The 22237-nt window shown below is 43.5% G+C and overlaps 1 protein-coding gene across 1 annotated transcript; it reads right to left on the reverse strand.

Annotated features, from left to right (window-relative positions):
* Positions 1-841: 841 nt before the first annotated feature.
* LOC138597138 (zinc finger and BTB domain-containing protein 16-A-like) lies at positions 842-21918 on the reverse strand. The gene is made up of 7 exons (XM_069668688.1): positions 21850-21918; positions 19413-20689; positions 16842-16939; positions 14474-14560; positions 6689-6859; positions 5412-5579; positions 842-3400 (listed from the first exon to the last, which is right to left on the reverse strand). The coding sequence occupies exons 2-7, from the start codon at positions 20585-20587 to the stop codon at positions 3171-3173; spliced, it is 1929 nt and encodes a 642-aa protein (XP_069524789.1). The 5' UTR covers positions 20588-20689; positions 21850-21918; the 3' UTR covers positions 842-3170.
* Positions 21919-22237: the final 319 nt, after the last annotated feature.

Here is a 22237-nt window from a genome sequence, read left to right on the forward strand (position 1 = left end):
ACATTGTGAAAATGTTAAGCTTAACATAATGGACTAACAGTTCACAAAGGTTTCTAAAAATCTAACTGGGAAATGTTTGAAATTGTTAGCTAAAGCTAATAACTTACTGGTTGAAATAGTTAGCTTAAAGTAATGAAACAGGTTTAAATAGTTAGCTAAATGTTTGATTAAACTAGCGAAAATGGTTAGCCTAAAGTAATAGATAACATGATCAAATAATTTGCTAATAGTAATGGTTAAACACTTGCATTAACTAGCTAATCGTTGTGGATACAAATTCGAAATGGTTAGCTGAAAGTTGCTATATGTGATTGATAAAAGGTTGCAACGTTGAGCTAAAAGTATATCATAAATGGTCAAAACAGTTTAAAAGGTAAGCAAGAAATTAAAGGATGACTGGTTTAGACCGTTGGCTAAAAATTATGGAAAAACAGCTGAAATTTTAGGCTAAAAGGAACGTAAAAATTGTTTGAACACGCAGGGGGAAGTGCAGGATAAGTGTTTGTGATAAGTGTAAATAATGAACAGGTGATGCTTCCAGCTACTGCCCATCCAAGCTTTAAAAGTAGCATCCAAAATGAAGGTATATTAAAAACATTGACAGTTCAGTTTATTTATTTTTTAATTATTCTAACAGCATCTAGTTTCATATGATTGTGCAGTAATAAATAAATGAAAATCAACCTGTTTGTAATATTGCTGGGTGGTGTCGATGAAGGCCTGAGTTAGTCAGTAGGGGGCTGTGGGAGCACATCTAACAAAAGGTTGAGAGACACTGTCACACAGAGTTTCATTATCGACTGCAGACAGCAGAAACAGGAGGCAAATGAGACAAGATGCATAAAATAGTAACTTGTTTTATTCTTTTTTTAACCATGCCACCGAACACTGACGCATACAGAGTTGTGCCTGAATCCACACTGAGAAAACACTTTCACACACTGTGTTACAAAGCTGTAATGAAGAGGGATTTTACTGCACACATGGCAAGAAGAACAACCCTGATTGGATACCAGGTCGAGCTTTGATCTGGCCCTGAGGTAGACAGACATTGACATAATCTAAACAATGCTAATCACATCGTTCTAGGACACATCAAATAAAAGGACATCTGCATTATCACAACATAGAAAGATCAAAGAAAAAACCCTTTTCAAACAAAAGTGCTCTGTTTCTTTTGGTCCACCAAGGAAATCCATTTATAGTGCATGTTCATGTAGAATAGATACAGTGAATGTGTGTGTTCATGGCACTGAGTGTTGTTGGCTACTTAAGAAGGCATTGTTAAAGCCCACAGATGCCAAGATTTGCTATACACACTTTTTTTTTTATCCAAAGATCTCAGTCCATTGTCACTTTGAAGGGAACAGTTTGAAGCAAGTTCCAAGCTATTTTGATGTCAAAGTACACGTTTGTCTCAGAGTACCAGCCACTATCACAGTATGTTGCTTCCAGTTGCAATGTTCAGACAAAGTGGATCTACATGGCAGTCTATCTTTATTAAGTAACAATAAACAAACACCCAGAAACAACTACCAATAGCACAGACCCATGTACTCAAGCACATCGATGCTCTACTTATAAAAGAGGCACAAGGGAGGGATCTTGATCAAATCAGAGACTTATAAAACACACACATTAAGATGTTTCTCAAATCATACCAAATGTAAACAGATAGCAAATTACTGTAATACAAAAATACAACATGTTTTAATCTATAAGGCCTGTATTAGGCTCACATAAGGGAATAACATACAATGACAGTTTGTACATTACAGCTACACTATAACTGACAATAACCTGCTCATAGTGATTCAATGTCAGAATTTTCTTTTCAGGTTTTGTAAAAAAACAAAATTTCTTTTCATGTTTTCTTCAATTTTCTTCTAGAAAATTCTGATTTGTCGAGACATCTATATATAGTCAATGATACAAAACTACACATAAAAGCCATGTTGAGGCTGTTAGCTTTTTTTTACACACCGTTTGACCGTTTAAATTATGATTTCTTTGTTGGAAAACTGAAACTACAGATGGATGAATAAATTGCAGTAGGTTAAAACAAACGGTGAAAAGTGAGGAGGTAGAGCTCGCTCTACTACAAATCATCCCGGGAGACACCGACTGATGAAAACCAGCACATATTTGGTAACAAATAAACAACGTATAAATAGCAAAACCTAAAACATTGCAGGAGAAACTCAAAATTGTAAGCCAGCTACCTTGAACCAATAACACCCACTGCAAGGAAAGACAAGGCAATTAAAGAGATCAAGCTTATGAGGTCAAAACGTGGCAGCCATTCAAGTAAAAACATGCAACAAAGTAAACAACTTCAAATAAAAATCCAACTGCAGGAAAAAAATAAAAACGCAAGATTTTCGGAGAGTAAAGTGTTCAGCCAATCAAGCCTTCATGGAATTATTTTCAACATCTACTGCACAATCATAGAAGATGACTCACGTTGCCTTGTTAAGCAACCCATCAAAAAGCTCCTGCTACACGTACAGGTCAGCAGCCGCAGCCATTGTGGCATTAAATCTAACCACAGTGGAACCATTAGAGGTACAGTCTTATCAAAACTGTGTGCGTGAGGGAGGGAGAGAGTGTGTGTGTGTGTGTGTGTGTGTGTGTGTGTGTGTGCACTAGGGCTCATAAAAGATCTGCTGATGCTTCTCAATCGATTTTTCGACATTTTTTTCCTGCTTCTCAACACGTGAGAATTTGCTGCTTTTTTTCTTTCGTAAAATGGTGAGCTGAATCTCTTCAGGCTGGACTGTTGATGTGACAAAAATAGTTATTTGAAGACGACACCATGACACAGAAATGAGACTGTTTTCAGACTGCGAGATTCATCACTTTGTAGTAAAAGTAAACTAATTGATGATGAAACTGATCATTATTTGCAGCCCTAGTGTAAACACACATTTCTATTCTTGCTCGCTTGTCTCTGCTGTCAGGTAAAAACCTTGTATCTCCCAGAATGACAACTTCAACATCAGCCCTCGATGCATTTTTCGGTTTATCCAAAAAGAGTTTCTTTTTTTAAACCCGCAGAGGAACATTTGTAATCTTTCAGCATGAAAAATCAGCGACACTGGAGTTACGAGGTTTTCACCCAGCATTGACTGCGTGTGTGTCAGACTGTGCTCGGGAGGTCCAAGTCCTGCTCAGACGTAACAGACGTACAGGTAAGTCTTTTCTATCCTCCAGTCCGCCGGCACGTCCTCCGGTTTGTGGCCCTTCATGTGCTTCTGCATGGCGGCCAGGCTCGGGCAGAAGTCCTGGCAGATGGTGCACTGGTACGGAGACGCTCCGTTGTGAGTGCGCAGGTGCTTGATCATGGCCGAGTAGTCTCTGGACCGTTGGTGACACAGCTTACACTCGAATGGCTTCTCACCTGAAAAATTCAACAACTCAGCATTAACCTTGTAGACCCGAAGCCAAAGGCCTGCCAGGTGAAACGGGATTCACCTCCATCTCAGTCCACTGTACTTGTTGTGTGTGGTGTGAGTGTTTGTCCTCTAGGATTAGACCTATATCAGTTTGCCTTCAGTCTGATATTAGATATTTGCTAGTCGGCGTCATCCACCACAAATGCGGCGAGGATTCTCTCTGACGTCAGAGAGGAATCTGATAACAGTCAGATAAATATAACATATAACATTTACTGATGTTGCACATTTTACTGACTTAATTCAAAATGAACTATTGTTGTATAAAGTATTTATTTAATAACCCTCTGTAAGTTTCCTCCTCCATAAAAATCTAAATTTTGTGGTTAGGATTTGTTGTATTTTTATTTCAACTAAATTTCCTACAAAATTTAAATCCTCTCTATTAAAAATACAATTCTTTACTTATAAAATCATAAATTATTTTAGGACATTTTGGCTTTAAATACGGAATTTAAAAAATGGCTTAAAAATATAAATGCATTGGTCTAACTCTCAATATATTTATGATCTACTCAGCTCAAAGCCAATTTGTTCTTCTTCTTTAAAATTAAGTCACAAATGTGTAGTGTCAATTTGTAAAAAAACACACACACACACACACACACACACACACACACACAGTTATAAGTAGAGTAAAGAGGGACTATTTTCAGCTGCAAATAATTTCTTTTGAATATATACCTAGCAGGAGCGTGTACGTGGGAGTCATAATTAACTGTCTTTATTAAGGTGTCTGCGTTCATCATAATGATGGAACATGTAGGCCAGTGCAACAGCGTGGCTTTATTATGTGCTTTGGAGAAATACGGTTTATTAATAGACTTTCACTGCACAGATGACACTTGTCAGTCGGATCAATTCTTTGTCAGTTTTGGTCTTTTGTGGGATTTATTGTCATCTAATCTCTATTTACAGATTCTACATAGAAATGTAGAATCTGTAGGCAGTGACATGGATTTTTAGGGAACACGTGCTCTGGTTTCCGCTTGTAGTCCGAGTAATATTGACCAATCACGTGTCAGCAGGCTGCGGCGCATGCAGGAAAAACAGTCCGTGCGGAGAGCAAAAGCAGGCGGAATGTAATCCACCGTAATGACATCCCGGCTCCCATCAGTCATCTGACGACAATTTACCTTCTTATTAATCTCTATAAACAGACATCTGCATGCTAACAGCTAACAATCCGTTCTAGATCTCAAATTCAACTTGAGATAAATTCCCTTGATGCGTCACGAAAGCCGTTCAGCGTTCAGATTTCCCGACTTCCTCAAATGCATCAAAAATGATCGATCCGCCCTCCGTTCAACAAACGAGCATTTAAAAAGTAGTTTTCTTCTCCTCTTGAGGACAGACCTGACAAAGATTCACTTTTACAAATGTGCATCATGATGTTGAAATTTCGGGAAAAGATAAGACTCGTTAAGTAAAGGCAATCACAAGAAAACGGGTTCTTTTTCTGTAACAATGCAGCACACGGAAAAGGAAGTCTTGACTGGAAGTCGTTTATCGCTAACCGCCGGCTACACGCCCGGCATGTTCACCAGTGTCCCCAGAGGCTGTATCGTCCGATCCGAGATTGTTAGTAGAATAAAGAGGGACTATTTTCAGCTGCAAATAAAGCAAATATTTTTAATATATACCTAGCAGGACTGTGTACGTGGGATTGAGTCATAATTAAGTGTCTGTCTTCATTAAGGTGTCTCTGTTCACCATAATGACGGAACATGTAGGCCAGTGCAACAGTGTGGCTTAATTATGTGCTTTGGAGAAATACAGTATATATTAATAGACTTTCACTGCACAGATGACACTTGTCAGTGGGATCAATTCATTGTCCGTTTTGGTCTTATCGTGGGATTTATTGTCCTGATCCTTTTGAAATAAAAGCTACGGAAAATTTGCCCCTATTAACCTCTCATTTGTCTTAGTGTGTTGTCATCTCTTCCCCCTCACCTGTATGTACACGGTAGTGTGTTTCTAGCTGGTGTTTGAGGCTGAACCTCTTCCCGCAGCCGTTGCACTCGTAAGGCTTCTCTCCTGTGTGGATGCGTTTATGGCCCCTCAGCGTGCCGTCGTCTCTGAAACAGCTCCCGCAGAATTCACACTCAAACGGATGATCGCCTGAAAACAAAGTCGTGTCAAAACAGCAGCCAACAAGCCAACGCAGCCCATTACCGTGACATGGCATTAAAATCCAACTTTATCCTTGTCACGACAGGGTATGGTGCATATGTAGCCGCATAGGTCAAATAGTCACAGAGCCCTTTCCGCACATGCACATCAAGCGGGAAAATAATGTGCTTTCAGACGTCGCTAATGTTATGACACGAGGACACTCCTCTTGGCTGTCTGCTAATAGCTAATAAAAGTCCTCCAGGCATGTGCTGCTCTGTTCTCTATACAGTAGTTAATCTATTTCTCTCCTAGGCTGAGGATTTGACTCATCTCCAATGACCTATGTGCCTCATTATCTCAGTGTCCACAGCAACAGCCAAGTCAGAGGATACATTGCTCTCCTCATTACAGGCCGATTCTCCCCAATCCCCCCACCCCACTGTGGAGCAGATGACATTTACAAAATGTTACTTCCAAGCAGAATGGCATACAAACAAGATACGCTGCCATGGCCAAACTCCCTTCACTTCTGTCTCTTCACATCAATTATGTATTTCTCCTGTCTAGACATCAAGCCGTCGTGACAGCTGGGAGTGTTATTTAAGGTAAAGGAAGAAAGGGGGACATCTTTTCAGTAAATATCTCTCCGTCTCCTGCGGCTCTAAGACTCACCCTCGGTAGAACACACAGACAAGTCATTTCCATTTGCTTTTCCTTCAATATTTATTTGGGTTTCCTCTATCATTTTGGGTGAACCACAGTAGAACTGACAGCCGTGAATTGCAGAAGCCCAAAGGCTGTCTAAGAACCCAAAATATAAACAGGATGAAATTGCCCAAAATATGCACCGGCCATAACGGTACAGTGCTGTCATCAGAGAGGTGAGTCATCTTATAGAGGAGGGGAGAGGAGGGTGAGAGAGGATGCATGCAAATTGACTAAAACCTTAAAGCCAGTAACCTAAGGAAATTAACCCATATACCAAAATAAATACAGCTATTTCTAAATAGAGCACTTTCTCTAATATATGCATGCGTCGAACACCAAACGTCTCCGTTTTAATACAGGAAATAACATTTACACAAAGATGATGATGCATTTGATCCTTCTCTTACCCGTGTGCGAGCGCAAGTGTCTTTTGAGGGTGGTGTGGCTGGGGAAGGGGCGCTCACAGTGGCTACAGATGTAGCTGTGCATGCCTGCATGGACCTCCATGTGCTGCTGCAGGGCCTTCTGGGTCTGGAAGCGCTTTGCACACAGCAGACAGAACACCGCCATGTCAGTCCCTGGAGAACGCACAAGACACAGACACAGTTATTTCAGTACCATACACAGACAGGGCCTTAAGTGGGGAAACTGGGTCACTTCAACTTTGTGTGAGTCCTCTGAGGGAAAAGCTTCTTTCAAAGAGCAAGTGCCTCTACCTAAACTAACTCCCCTAAAAGCCCAGAGGCACTTTCAACTGTGAGTCTTTATACGTTCTATTTTAAACCATGAAAGTCATTGTTTTCTTTAAGAATTTCCCACACAATGCACAGCATGCCAATCACACAATCAATGGCTCCTTCCTGGTGTGTTAGATGTGTAATTATTCTCTTCATTCCCCATCAGGAGTCAGCTCCAGCCTGTGAAGTCCTCTGTCTGTGTGCTCAAAGAGCGGCTGATAGTAGCTCCACCCTAAATGATGCCTACACTATGCGCCTTGTGCAGAATGTTAAGTAGTGATATCAAGCCATTAAAGGCAGGACTGCAGGAAAAAACACAATCCAGTTTAATCCTGTGTGTGACCTGGCATCTCTTTGGGGCTGCTTTCCTGTTGCACAGAGTGTGGGGAGGAATACAGATAGGGAGTCGCTGGCAGGGTAGCTCAAGTCAAAATGGGTTTGTGAAGAAGATCCATTGGCTGTCATACAGTCAACACTTGATCTACAGGCTGTGTACGCCAGCCCTCAAATCTGCTCTGGCGTTCACACGATGTATATTCATACTCGTGGCGAGACAGAGGGACTGGTTAATCAGCGGTATTGGACATAATGTGCATGTCCTGCAGAGTGAGGCTTTAATGTGAGATTATGAGCTCCTTATTTCTCTGTCTGCTCAGGTTGCAGATCATTTACAATGCTAGCAGGTCCCATTGCTTCTGACTCAGATTCAATCAGACATCTCCAGCGGAGGATCATTAGTAAACAGAGGACTGTGCCAGCACTTCATTGGAATTCAAGTGGGGTTGCTGTGTCGCATTTAAAATGCAGTCTGATGAGGTCCACTAAATCAAATCATTTGTTACTGTTATTGAAGTGCCTTGAGGCAACTGGCAATTAAATTGGAATTAACGCAGGGAAAGGGATACAGCACACTCATACTAAGAGGGAAGAGTGTCAGACACTTGCTTTAGGTTCGATCAAGTTAACAGACAAGCCTGTTTAAAGTGGAGAGAAAGGGAAACAAATGAAGCAAATTCACATTTTCATGGATAAATCAGAGACATCCACTGTGCATTGTTTACTAATCCACGTATCGCAATTTGCTCAAACAAAGCAATGCGCTTTTTTTAGACTTCACATTTCACGGATTTGGCATATAAGCATTAAAGCTTCCTCTTTGAAAATGATGCTGCTTCTTTTTGAACCTACTTTTGAAATCCCGTCGACGCTAATGGAACTGATCATTCGTAATGATTAACAGAAAAGAGGACAGGATGAAAGACATTCCCCGATCTTAACAATCCTGCGTGGAGGCGATCCGCTGGAATGAACTGCACCTGTTCAGAGGCTTTAGCCTGTGGACTTTTGCACAAAGGGCACACAATGAGGTCCAGGCCCTCATTGACCGAGCCCATTAGTCATAGGCTCCTCACGCAACTCCTGCAATCCCTGTCTTTATGCTGTCACCTAATGACCAAAGCCCTTTCTCGCCCACAGATCACAATATTTTAGTTGAAGACAAAAGACCCTCCATTCTCAGCGCCTCTGCACCCTCCCCTCACCCCTCATCCGCTGACCATACAGGAAATCCTCTCCCTGTCTAACCAGCTTCACTTTCTGCCTGACTCATACTTAACTCTGCGCCGTGCATCAGTAGAGCCTGGATAATGATCTATTTTAAAAAAAATGGCTAAAGACATTAAACATTTCAGCTCTGCGTGGCCTGATGTGGAGGCTTGATCCACTTTAACTAGTTCTGTCTGGTGATGTTTGCTGCGGCCAGCAGGGGGAGTGCTTTCTGTTCCAATGTGTCCAGGTTGGTTTAGCTGCAGGCAGAGAGCCCTCAACAAACTGAATAACATATTATCCACCTTGTAGATACTTCAAAGCTGCTTTAATCATCGTCTCGCCACTCTCTCTTTATTAACTATTATATGTTGTAAATGCTCGTTTTAATGCAGCCTGCGTACTTTGTTCCGTCTGCTCTGAAAGTTTAACATCCCACTTTCTTTAAACCCTAACTCCCTGACACACTGGCAGACTCTCACAGATGTATATCCTGATCCTTCTGTCACCAACAATACGGAAACTTGAGTAAAGAAATGTGACAAAATATTCTGTCACAAGAATCTCACTCTTGATCTCAGGTTGACACGCGGTGACAACAGCTCAGGAGTCGTTTCTTGGTTTTATTCTGCGCAACCGGTGCTGAAAATAAAAATAACAAATAATATCTTGAAGTGTAAACAGAAAAACCTTTGGAGGCGAGGAAGTGTTTGTGTGCGTTAGTGGTGGCATTTCGCCTCGCTGCGCTCTGTTAACTTTTCAAACAAAAAGGATTTGCAGTTGTAGAGTTTTCCAGTAAGCTTTGGTAATAAGTGCAGAGGAGCTTCTTTATGAGAGAATAAGCCCTAAAGTTGGCTGTCATTGCCCCCTGCTTTCTCACCCTTAACCAGACAATGGGCCTGGGATTTGGGTTTTAAGGCACAGGATGACCCCTGACCCTTGGTCCTCAATGGGGTAAATACCATGTAATCAATGGTATTCCTCAAAGGCTGGCGAGTTGACTGGGCATTGTGTTTAGTGGGAGGGAGCCTGAACAGTGGGAATAATGAGTTACTCTAAAGCAATTCTGCAAGAGGCAGAAAATATAAACATTTACTGTGTGCGTTACATCACTGAGCTGCCTGTCGAATGCACAATTAGGTCGCCGATTCAGGACGGTTTGAGGTTTTTTATGCCGTCTCGACATATCTCCAGTAGGACCGTGTACGCTCATGTGATTTTACATGGTCTGCCTTCATACATCTGCCACTTATTCAGCCCCGGCCGAGGTGGGAGCCAGCCACGCTCTCACGCTGCCTAAGAAACAAAACCATGTGTCTAGGCAACCAGATAGGATCATGGTCCTTGTTGGGGTGAAGTGTTCAAGCTAATCCCTTCATTCACAAATAAGCGCAGCCTGTTTCTTTTCAAGCGCCAAACAAAAGTTTTCCCACCCTGAGAATCTGGGAGTAAACCCACTGCAAATTGAACAAGAGATTGTATTCAGTGACGACCGCAAATCTGTATAATTTCTTCTGTGTTAATCTCAACTTTAGTGTCCGAAGTCCAACAATTAAAGTGATTGATTTGGGAATCATTTGTCTCTGTATTTGTTGCGGTACATGGAAACAAAACACTTTATTTTCACTGTAATTAGATCAAAATCCTGCAGAATTTGGTGATTGTTTTGGAAAATTGCGACGAAGCTAAATAAGATTTATTTAACAATTTGCAACCTTACATCACAGCTGATAACGTCCACGAGCTACAGCATGCAATGTGAAGTCACTATAAACCCTGTCCTCAGGTCGTGCTCAGTACAGTGCACTCACCGTCTGCTGTCTCACTGATATCCCCCAGTTAAACACACACAGTCATGCGGGCTGCATTATGTGCTGGACCTCACATGACCCTGTGCATTCATGCTACTGTATGTAGAGCATGCAGACGCGGCTGTGATGTGGAACAAACGCCGCGGTACCTTAAACAACCCCGGGCGCTCATCAGTCGACTGCTAATCTACCCGAGAGAGGAACAAGCGACTTAATAATTAATGCAACAAGAGATACGTTGCTCGTGTTTAACCACCATCCAATGGATCGGTTCATTGAGGTCACGCGCTGCTTCATTCGCTTCGGTTCCTAGAATGTTTACAATATTTCTCTGCCATAATTCAGTGTTTGGGGAAGTCACAGGGCATCCCAGGATTTGTGTTTCATGACATGTCAGTGCAAATAAAAACCGGGGGCTCAACGTTCAAACAGATCACAGTTCAATTCGGTTTAAAGCTTGTATGAATTACAACTGGGTATTAACAGGAGGGAGCGGTCTGATGATGGACACACAATTAGGCGAGCTAAAAGGTCCGCATTAAGAGGGCTGCATTATAAAGCCCGGGCTCCATCTGAATGGACTACAGGACTGTTTAATTAGGGCTTGGACAGAAGGTAATATTATTCACTTGATGAAGCAGCCTGTAATGTGTGGAAACAGTGCAGCTGCTGTGAGTACACAAAGGCAGCACTCTTACGGCCTTTGCCTCGGAGGCGAGGTGGCAAAAGGCTCTGCCAGCGTGGTTCGAAGCATATACGGTCAATTTCAGTGATAAGCTACAGTCTTGGGTTTTTCCAAAATTGAAAGCTCGACGCCCCAGAGCCTCGACTTGCTCTGATGAAACAAACCCCTTTGTTGTGAGAGCAGTTCGGAGACAGATCCATTCTTTTATTTTGGGCACTGACAAGTAGGTCAGAGGAGACTATGACAGTGCTGTGGTGAGGAGTAAACAGCAGCACATGATGTTGTTTTCCTCTCAGTCCTGGCATCCAACACCAGCAGCAATCCTCCTGCCCCCAGGAAGTCCTTACATACCCCCTTCCCCCCGTCTCTTCCCACAGTCCACCCCGCCCCCACCCAACCCCCTTTGATCTCCAACTTAAGCAACCCACGGCCATTCACCTCTGACATATCAAACTGACTAAAGAGCCTTTAACTGTAGTTAGTGTTGCCAAATTGCTTCAGAGTAAGATCTCCCAAAAGTGGTATTATTTCCCGTCCTGAGGAGGTGGACAGCAGCGTTGCAGCTGCTGAGGTCTGGCAAGTGTTAATCTGCTAAAAGGAAACTCATTTGGCTCACTGGTTATACCACATGGCAAATTAAAGCTGAGGCTGCCCAGTCGGCACTGAGGCACGGAAAGATCCCGTGTTTTAGGAGAAATAAAATCCAAGTTAAATATTTGTTAAACGTAAACCTTCGCATCGAGCCGGAGCGATTCCCCACATAACCTCAAATCAGCTGACAAATTACCTGTAGCCCGTGACAGCGAGTGCTACAATATGAGTCAGTAAATAAGGTCATGCGTCACAGCAGGCCAAGCTGAGATCACGACAAAATGAGAGAGTAATGCCCTTCTGTACCTCGCTCTGGATACACTGCCAAGCTGAAACCGAGCTGTGGATGTTTACAAGTTGGGGAGATGAGGGTAGAAACTTCTGGGCATCGTTGACACCCCTCCATGTCCACATCCATTAAGTATTCATACTGTGTGTGCCACCTGGAGTTACAGTTACATGCCAATGCTCCTGAGAGGGTGATCACCTTTCTCTGACAGTAGCAGAAAAGGTGTGGATTCAGACACTGTCAGGCACATGTAACCTCTGAGGACAATGCAGGACAGGTTGGACTGAAACACGTGTAGTTGCGTCTCATTTCAAGATGATGGGATAATAATAAAGAGTCATGCCTCCTCGCTGTATCACTGCATAGGTTGGCAATAAACTATATTTAAATAGCTTAATTTCGCAGCAATATTTAAATCTGTTTTTAGATTAAAGTTTTTATCAAATTAAGTCAATTTCATCTTTTAGTCAAGTTTAGTTTGCTAAAAGTCTGGGAAAGAAAACTGCAACTCATTTGCTTTTGTTTCAGTCAATGAAAACTGTTAGAGCCAATAAGGGCTTATTGATTTCACAGTGGTGATAACTTTCTAAAATTGGTACTGATCATTTCATTACAATGCGTATGGTTATCTTAGTCCTACATGCATATTTTAGTAATGTGTAAATGTTAAAGGCGTTTCTATGCCTCATATTCTTTAGTTCACTTCTTATTACAGATCCTGTCGTGACGTCACTGTGCCATTGTGTGATTGATGTGATTTGTAACGCAATTCAGTTTGGTATCAGAAAAATCTGGAAGCAACACAGCCTTTTGACCGTGCGTCAGACATTGTAATGCAACCTATTACAACTATGGGAAGTTGTCTTGTCTTGTCTTGTGGACTGATACCAACAAGTGTTACAGTAACGAGAAAGAAAGAAACATATCGAGTGCCACGACAAAAACAACTGACATTTTACCAGCTTTGGTCAACAGATTACATGTCAACTAATCAGCTCCAGCCCATATTTCTTTGTCATTTTAGTCTCACTTACTTCCATTAGCTTTTAACCTTTGTCCACTTTAAAGGAGGCTGCAGCCATTGTTTTCTTGTTTAACTGTTCGCTCTATAAAATGTCATGAAATAGTGAAAAAGGGTCAACATCTCCAAGAGCCAAAGCACAACTCTTTATGTTGCTTTGTGTGTCGAGGCAATAATCAAAATACCCAAATGTATAAATTATGACAGCAAATCTAAGAGTGATATATTAGCAGGACTGGAAGCAGTGAGTTACTTTAACCTTGGAGCAACTATTAATGATTAGCATTAAATTAAGTTTTATCAATCGACTAAGTGATTAATCGCCTGATCTTTTCAGCTCTACTAAAAGAGCCAGCCTTAAGCTGTAAATAATGTTGTCACTAAAGCTTTTTTTCCTCAGACATTTTAAATGTCAGGTGTCAAAAGAAGATGTGAGAACATACCCCGTCCCAAAAATGCTAAAATCACACAACACAAAAGCTGCAAAATATTTATCAACCTCTATAGATTGTTACTTATACATTGTTGTATATAGTTTTATGTTAGGTTGCGTGCTGAAGTTTAGCCTTTCTTTTACGTATTTATTGTTATGTTTTATGTGTTTTTATGTTTGTGTTTTATGTGGCTTCACGACACATTTCCCCTCCGAGACGATAAGTTGAATTCGACACAGAAAGTTAAATTATTGACTTATTAACCATCAATGAGGTCGTTACTGGCAGCTTATAAACCCTTTAAAACTCATCTCTAATGATAATTAATTTCCAAAAGCAAAAAAAACGTATAAATGTTTTAATTAAGAAAAACTCATTTGAAAAAAAAGTCTCTATTTAGGTTTTTCCATCCTTTTGTTCTTTATAAAAGTCATCTGTTCCTTTCCCTTGAAGTATAAATTCCTCTGTTACTAATTGTGTTTGCACATTTGTTACTAATAATAAAGAAGTCTGGGAATGTGGTTTCAGAGAATTGATTTAAAAGTTAAAAACAACTCCAGCTCCACAGGCAGGTTTGTGCAATCACATGGCAAAAAACCCACAACTTTAAAAAGAAAAGAAGGATTCATGCTGATGACAAATCTAGCTATTAAGTTTGAGCCTGAAACACAAAAAAAGTTTAGATGATGGAACAAAAGGTGTTGATCTTGTTGTTGTTATTGTGAGGTAAATAATCCCACCGGTGCTCACAGGCAGGACGGGGTGAGGATAGTGTGTCTGTGAAACTGTAACACTGGCGCTGTAAAGAACGGCTGTGGCAAAGTGGCATGCAGTGGGTCTGGATGCCAAGAGATATTAGTGGGTGATATGTGAGAGGGCCTCCCACCTCCCTGATGATAAATTATGGAGCATCATGACAGGAACAGTTTAACCCAGCCAGCATGACAGGCAAGTTTAGAGGCATGATCACAAGTCCTCTAGTCACGGCTTACTCGACAGCTCAATGCATGCTGGCCAGGTTAAGCATAGCGTGTGTGTGGAGAGGAGAGTGTTAGCGCATGCACATGTTTGTAAAGTACCTGTGTGTGTTTGCCTGTGGGCTTCCAGAGCATCCTCTGAGGAAAATGTTGCTCCACACTGATCACACACCAGCGCCTCTGCAGGAGCTGTGGATAAAATCAAATGTATAAGAAGGTTTCTTGATCAGACAGTAAACACGCGTGTTTGGTAACTGCAGAGCAAGTCAGTTAATTTAGCATTGGAGGAGAGCTGTGGAGAAAGCAACAAGAGAGGAACAAAGGCAGCCGGTTTCAAAAGTCACCAAAGACCCTTGCTTGTCACACACTTGTGCTTTTCAGGTGTTAACACAAGGAAGCAAATGCGCGGAGTACAATGGAGCAGAGGAAAGCGCCGTAAAAACACAACGCAGGACAAACAAAAGCACCAGACAGGGTGCAACGGCCCTTCTTCTTGACAAAAAAGAGCCGAGCTGAAGAGTTTTATTTACCGTGCCCTGTTATCAGTCTCTGAACAGTGAGCAGACTGTCTGCCTGAGAGGCCACAGAAGGACTGGGTGTTCTCTCTACAGCAGACGCTTCCCGCCTACGGCACATCCCTTTATCAAAAAAAAAAAAACAGTTCAGAGTCAACACCCCAAATCCCATCGCATACACTGTAACTACAGCTCCCAGTTCACCTTTGGAATGCCCTTGTCTATTGTGATGAGGACATGAAAGAGACAAGTATGCAGACTGCTTGCAGAAATGTTCAATCCTTGTTCTGCACTCACCTCACACCTGCACAGACAGACGAGTAGGACAGATATGCACACACAAACACATGCACGCACATGCGCGCACACACAGCTGTTTGGATGTGGGTTGGCTCTCACAGAGATGTAAATCGGTTGCAGATCCATACTGGCCCAGGGCTCATTCACTGATCTATTTTCTGCTCAGCTGGCTTTAAATGAAGTTAAAATGACTCATTAAAACACCCACAAGCTTTGGGAACTCTGAGCGCTGCAGCCTAAATGTGGTCCTCTTTCAACTCTTACGATGCCTCTGTGCGCAGACACTGTGCCACTGTTCCCAATGCTGCACATAAATAACGAAAAAAAAAAAGCCTCAATCGGTTCATTTCTAAAAACAACAATTTTTGAAAACAAACCGTTTCTGTTTTGGAGCAAAAATAAAACTTGGTAGCGAGTAGTCTTATAAAGTAGTAACACCAGAGCTATGTTGTAGATGCTGATGTTGTGTGACGCTGTCCAGTGTGGTGTGTTGTTTTGTGTGAGATTGTGTGATAAGGGAAGAAGAGAACATAGTGCATTGTCTTGTGCAGTCAAAGGCACGGAGTGTGCTCTCATCCATAAACCATCAAACTGTCTCCAGACGCGGCTGCAATCGTCCTCCATCAAAACACTTTGTCTGGCATACCAAAATAAGAGCCAGCATCGAGCTGAATACCAAATCAGCCCATTAGAGCAGTGGAGCACTCGCTCCTTAGCAACCAGCGGGATCTAAGGCTGCTATACCGAAATACACAGTGACAAAGAAATGAGATCCACATCTCTTTTTTTTGTAGAATTATGGGCTGACACATTGGGATGTGGAGAGTTTATGCAAAAATTCAAATTAGGTTAAAGGTGCTGCTGTTGTGGATGTCAGCGCCAATTGAAAATCAAAGCGTGTTGTCTCGGTCTCTGAGACAATACGTGTGTTTAGGGTTAATGCAGGAGGTTTAGAGGAGGGAAAGAGGGACGACTCAGGTGAAGTTGAAAGACGCAGATTCTCTCTCATCTGTCAGCAGTATGTCATTCCAGAACAATCCTCAAACAGCAGGCGGAGAGGACCGGGACCTCGCCTTGTCTTTACACAAATTCCATCTGAGGTTTGTGTTTTAGTTTCATTTTTAGTCTCTGATCTGTCTCCCCCGCCCCCCTCCTCCTCCCCCTGTCTCCCCCCCCCTCCCCCTGCTCCTCTTTCTCTATTTTGGATAAAGTAGCTGGGAGAGCAGTCAGGTCTGATTAAGTCTGCATTTGGGTACAGTGTGTTCCTGGACACACATCTGCGAGCGAGCCATCACACACGCTTCGGAACACTGGCAGAACACCCAGGCCTGCCGGCAGCTGATGATGTCATCACTCAGAAGGGGCAGAGCTGGCGAGCTGCCAGAGTCTCCGAAAAAACACAGAAACGATTCAAACGGAGAGAGAGACTGGAGAGAGAGAGACGGAGAGGAGAGGAGAGGGGAGGGAGAGGTACACAGACCTAAGCATGGAAAAGAAAGCATGATCCAAGTATTCGGAGCAGCACTAACCGGTAAAGGAGGAGGAGGGGGAGGAGGGGGTTGTAGTATGAACAGGTGCATTTGAAAGGCCGCACTATCAAGAGGCTTCATAAGCACTGAATACTCTGAGATGAGAGTGTGAGAGTTACTAAGTACCTGTGTGAGACAGCATGTGCATCCTCAGTCGCATGCTGTCCTGGAAGTGTTTGCCACAGTACTCGCAGCCGTGGCCCTTCTCCTCGTTATGCAGCCTCCTGCGGAAAGACAAACACTAATGTGAGCGTGTTAACACGGACGAGAACAGAGCGACAGACGCACTTGTGATAATAAAAGTATCTCGTTTCTGCGTCTTTTCTTTTCTGTAAGGTCTACCAAACCCAGAAGCATCATTGTCCTCGTAACAAGAGGAGCATGTTTTAATTCAGGCAAGAATCCCTCGCTGAATGCAACATCATTAGTGTAAGAGGCCCTTGGAGTTGTGAATCACAACGCATGAATGCTAAAAGAACACAGACAATAGGATATCTGGCTAATTTCAGAGTGCAGACATACGCGTGCCTCCACCCGCCAGCACTGCAAGACACTGGGCACGCACACAAATACACACACACACACACACACATTCACACACACCACTTACATGCACTCAAACTCACATTCCCAACATAACATGCACACACATACACTTCTCCTGTAACCGCGATGAAAAGGAGAAAAGAAGATGATTCGCTGAAGCTGCGCCGAGAGCAAAACCTATCATATCATATCACACACATCCAAGCATGCAAGGCATCTGTACTGTTATCCTTATATCACCCCGCTAACAGCACAGAAAATGGCCTCAGAAGAGTCCACGGTTAAACACTGTGCGGTCAGAATAAATGAGTCCTCAGATGAAATTTAGCACACATGAAATCAACAGCGAGGAAATTTAATAATTTGGGAGCCTCGTGTTTATGTTTTTCTTCGGTTTTATTTTTTGGCTTTTCAAAGCATGTGTGCAAAATGTTTTAAAAGTTGATGTATGCATTTAATGAGCTTTTACGTATGGTTTCCTGATGGCCCAACCGTGCAGCAGTAATGTATATATTACCTTTTTTAATCTCCAATCTTTACTATTTAATTAAGAGTAAAAATACAGAGCATCCTTGTGGTCAGGGGGCACGACTGCTGCAATTCTTTCTCCATCTCTCTTCTTATTTCTCACTACTTTAATAAAGACACAAAAGCCCCAAAATGTTTTAAAAGGCAAAAAAAAATAATTTAATTATTCTTATTCATTAAACTGATGCAATGACAACAATGAATTAAAAGTTAATTAATTAATCCTTTAATTATCCCTTTAATCACTTTTCATTATTAAAGGTAAAAATGGACTAATGAATACGTAGGCATCACCTTCAACACAAATATTGCAGCTTCTAATTTTTGAATGCATTATCTCTATTTTTATGTTTTAATAAGACGACTTGAGCAGAGCTAGAAAAGCAAATCTGTTCACTTCTGAAGTTTTTCACACTCAAACGGCGCCAGGAGACACTTCTTCAACAGCACAACAAAATGTCAATCTGCAGACCAGGTGTATGCTCAGTGACCCGGTTACACGCCTACAGCAACTTCATTACATCCTCAAGCAGCGCCACCAATGCAGCTCCTTCAACCTGCGGACATTTGCCTGTCTCCACGAGTAAGAGCCGCGCATCGCTAACTATCCCACAGGATGCTCGGTTTCACAGGGCCGTTTAAAACTCAACCGTGGCGTGGCACGAGGCTGAAGTGTCAGCCACGGGGAGGGCTATGATCCTAATCGTGGATTAGCTGCATATTAGGACTTTAGGCTTCCAGATTGTCTTGTTTCTAATGATTAGTGATGAGTCAAACACTGTCAAACACGCACAATTATTAACATCTGCAGTCAAATTAATGAGAGTTGTCACTGAGCTAGTCGGTAACTTTCCGTGTACAATGACAAAATCTAAGCTGACAAGCTCGTAAATAAAGGAGGGATGAACAAACACAACAGAGCGAGTCGTTAAGCAGAAGTTATCCATCATGTATCTGAAGCGTCCAGCCCGGTCCCCGCTGAGAGGCTCCTCTCTCTCCGCTGATGCAAAGGAATGCATATCAAATAGCCTGCGAGGCAGCCTGTTGTGTGAGGCACGCTTCTGCACAAATAATCAAACAGAATTGAGAAAATAAGGCTTTGTAAATAACAGCTTAATGCGACACTAAGGCCTCTTTATATCAAATCCCTCACAAAGACCCGATTCAAAACTTCCCCGAGACGTCTCACTGTTAAGACATGAGTGCAGGTGTCCCTGAGAATAAATTACCATATTTGCTGTTGCTCCTTCCAGCTTTTAACTCTCAAAGTATTTTAACATGACGGGGAAGAAAATCCTGAAGCCCAAGGAAGTGTTCAATTCAAGAGACACGTGTCCAAAGCTTTCCCCGAACAGCATAATCAACGACTGAGCTCAGATTCATCAAAGCACGTATGCACCGGCACATCCCTCGCGTCTTTTATTAGACGTAGCAGGTTTGTCTGTAAAAATGTTGCGCAGCGAGTGAAGCAGTGTTGATCTTTCAGCAGAGTGTCATTGTGAGTAACACTACGCCCGAGATTTTGGACTCTAAATGGACAAACATTTAATTTAGTTTCAAACATACTGTGACGCTGCAATAAGAGTAAAAAATGTGGTGTTGATGGATGTTTGTGAGTGATACCTGTGCTGCTCCATGGCCTGCCTGCTGTGCAGCTGAAGCCCACACTCTCCACAGCACTGCTGGCCTTGTGTCTGGCTCTCGTGTCTCATCCCTGCTGCAAACTGGCCCAGCCGGCTGAGGAGCTCCCTGTGCAGCAAGCCCTGGTGCAGCAGGCCGCTGTAGGCCCTCGGGTCCAGCGGCACGCCCAGGGACGGGGCCACTGAGACGGACACTGGCAGCATACCCTCTCCTGTGTGGTTGGAGGGCACAGAGTACAAGGAGGCCAGATGTTTCTCAGCGATCCCGGGGAAACAGTCCAGAGAGTTCCCCACCGCCTGTCCTCCTTCCTCTGGGCTTGTGTGCAGCTCTCGGGCGCTTGTGATCACGCTGCCCCTCAGGGGGGTCCCCGGGCCCTCGTCTCTCGGCTGGTCTGACATGCAACTCCCCTCCCCGGTGCTGGAGGACCTGCCCTCGCAGCCATTGGCATCATCCACCTGCATGCTCTCTGATTTTATACTTCTGGCTGGATCCACAGATGCTGCCTGGGACTCTGAGCTGCTGTGCTGAGGCTGCTGGGAACTCTCCATGTCGACCTCTGTGTCCAGTTTGGTGCTCAGTTCAGGTGCCGCCTCGGGCTCTGGACCAGGAGAGCTCCTCTCCGTCATGTGGTACAGCGCCAGGTGGTGCAGAGCGGTGGGAGTGGTCCGGGTGGGTCCGTCCTGTATGGAATGCTTCTTGGACTTCAACATGTGCCTCCAGTGCCGGGCCCGGCTGTGGTCTCCGTGGTCTCCGGAGCTGTGATTCCTCACCGCCACCTCTTCGCTCTCCTCTGCCTGGATGGTCTCGAGCACCTTCAGGCACTGCTCCTCCAGGTACTCGATCTCCAGGATCTCGGCGGCGTACAGCAGGTCGTCCAGGTCCTCGGCTGTGGCCTGGAGCGAGGCGGTGTAGGCGTACTCCAGGATCTGCTGGAAGGTCTTGGGGGACAGGAAGTCCAGGGCGTAACGCAGGCTGCTGCGATGAAACAAGATCTCGAACATTTTGCTGGTGCAGGCCAGGACGGTGCGATGTGCGGGGAACTCCTGGCCGTCCACCGTGATAATAACATCACATAACGTGCCGGTCAGACGCATCTGATTGGCCCGCTGCAGGAGCGTGCTGGGGTGAGTGGGGTTGTGGAGCTGGAGGACACCCATGTTTGTCAGACCCGTATCCACTCGGACCTTTGCTGAGCCCACGCATGAGGTGTGGCTGTCCTGCGTGCTGCACCTGCCTTCAGCTGGTTGTAGGTCTGTGGTCTGGGTGGAGGGGGAGGGAGGAGGATCAGTATTCTGTCTGGCTTACAATGTGATGCAAAAGGCAGTTAATTATCCTCCACTTTTATCAATCAGTCAGTCGGATTTTTTTAAACAACATGAATCAAAAAATAGAAAATATTCTAAGCAATATAACCCCCTGCTTGATCTCTTCAGGGGCTTTTATTTCATGCCCTCAACATGTTTTCTTTTTTTTTTATTTTAATCAAGAACCAAAGAGAGACAACAGGTCGATAAGCGCAAAGCAACAGTTTCCATTGCAGGTGATTAGTCTGAGGTCTCGTTGAGAGCGGTCACGTCGCTGTAATAACGTCTGCATACTGAGAGGTGACGGTCCAATTTATCAAGCTCCTCACACACACGCGCGCGCACACACACGCATCGGTGCCCTCAACAGGTAGGACCGCTATTAACAAACGCCTTATAGGGCTGATTAGTTCATTTAGGCGGCGCACGTGCATGATTAGACGCGTTAAAGACAATTAAGCCGCTCTGCTGAGAATCCTTGAATAAGTTACCAAACTATCCAATCGATGAAGGCATGAAAATGAAGCGCGAGCGTGGCACTGATGCACGTTTTCACTCTCACATTAAATACCTTAACGTCAGTGTGAGTGATGTTACGGGCTCTGTATGATGATTAGTAGTGTCGGATCACTCAGCAGCACCTCAGTGATGCTGTGACAGGCTGCATCCTCAACTAACCGCAACATCAGAGCGCATCAGGTGCACACGCACAAATCCACCTTTATTATCCAAACACATTGCGACAAATTAACCCTCTCCACGCGCGTTTTTTTTTTAAATGTCTGCACGGTGTTTGAAGGAAGAGGCGCGTGCAGTGCGAAAATAAAAGACCCAATTTAACCTAAATAGTCCAAAGATGTCTGTGTGCGATAGAGTCCGAGCTGAATCAAGTTTGTGAAATCCTGAAGCAGTTCTGCGGCCAAACTTAGGTCGATTTCCACATGACTGCTCTAAAACGAAATTATAACAACCCGCCAAAAAACACTGACATTATTTAAAATAAGACTAGTTGAAATGAGTCTGACACTGAAAAGTAGTTCACCAGAGCAGAATAAACCGAATAAGAAGCAGAGAAGAAATAATAAGAAAGTGTCGGCTGTCACTGTTGTTCTTACCTCTGTCTCCTAACGTCCTCCGCTGATTATCCAGGCAACATCATGGTTACACATTTCACAGTACCCGCTCCAAACTCAGTCCTGCTCCAAGTAAGCAAATCATCACCCAGCCGCGACAGTCAAACCAGCGGGGGAAAAACACCACTTCCGGCCAGAACTTTCAAAATAAAACCCGTCTCCGGCGTCAGAGCCACGTGTTGGAATTAGTCTTTACAGGGATAAGAGCAGTGGAACTGTCTGATTGGTTAACAGTCAAAGAGGAGTTAATGAATGAAGAATGTAGGGTGTATAGAATTTGGGATCTGACGGTCAGATTAAAACTGCAATAAAAATGAGGTGAGCATTTGAAGTCAAAATGGTGTTAAAGCTACATCACATCATGGTGTAA

The sequence above is a fragment of the Semicossyphus pulcher genome, unplaced genomic scaffold, assembly GCF_022749685.1.
Source record: "Semicossyphus pulcher isolate SPU_LCO1_2020_fin unplaced genomic scaffold, fSemPul1.0.p SCAF_19, whole genome shotgun sequence".
Taxonomy (NCBI): Eukaryota; Metazoa; Chordata; class Actinopteri; order Labriformes; family Labridae; genus Semicossyphus; species Semicossyphus pulcher.

What these genes read in the sequence shown, in the direction of transcription:
- LOC138597138 (XM_069668688.1), bottom strand. Translation starts at nt 20,587, where the DNA reads ATGGGTGTCCTCCAGCTCCACAACCCCACTCACCCCAGCACGCTCCTG. An exon ending in CAGGCCATGGAGCAGCACAG is followed by an intron (nt 16,940 to 19,412) that starts GTATCACTCACA and finishes GTCTTTCCGCAG; the next exon opens with GAGGCTGCATAACGAGGAGA. An exon ending in GCACATGCTGTCTCACACAG is followed by an intron (nt 14,561 to 16,841) that starts GTACTTAGTAAC and finishes TTTTATCCACAG; the next exon opens with CTCCTGCAGAGGCGCTGGTG.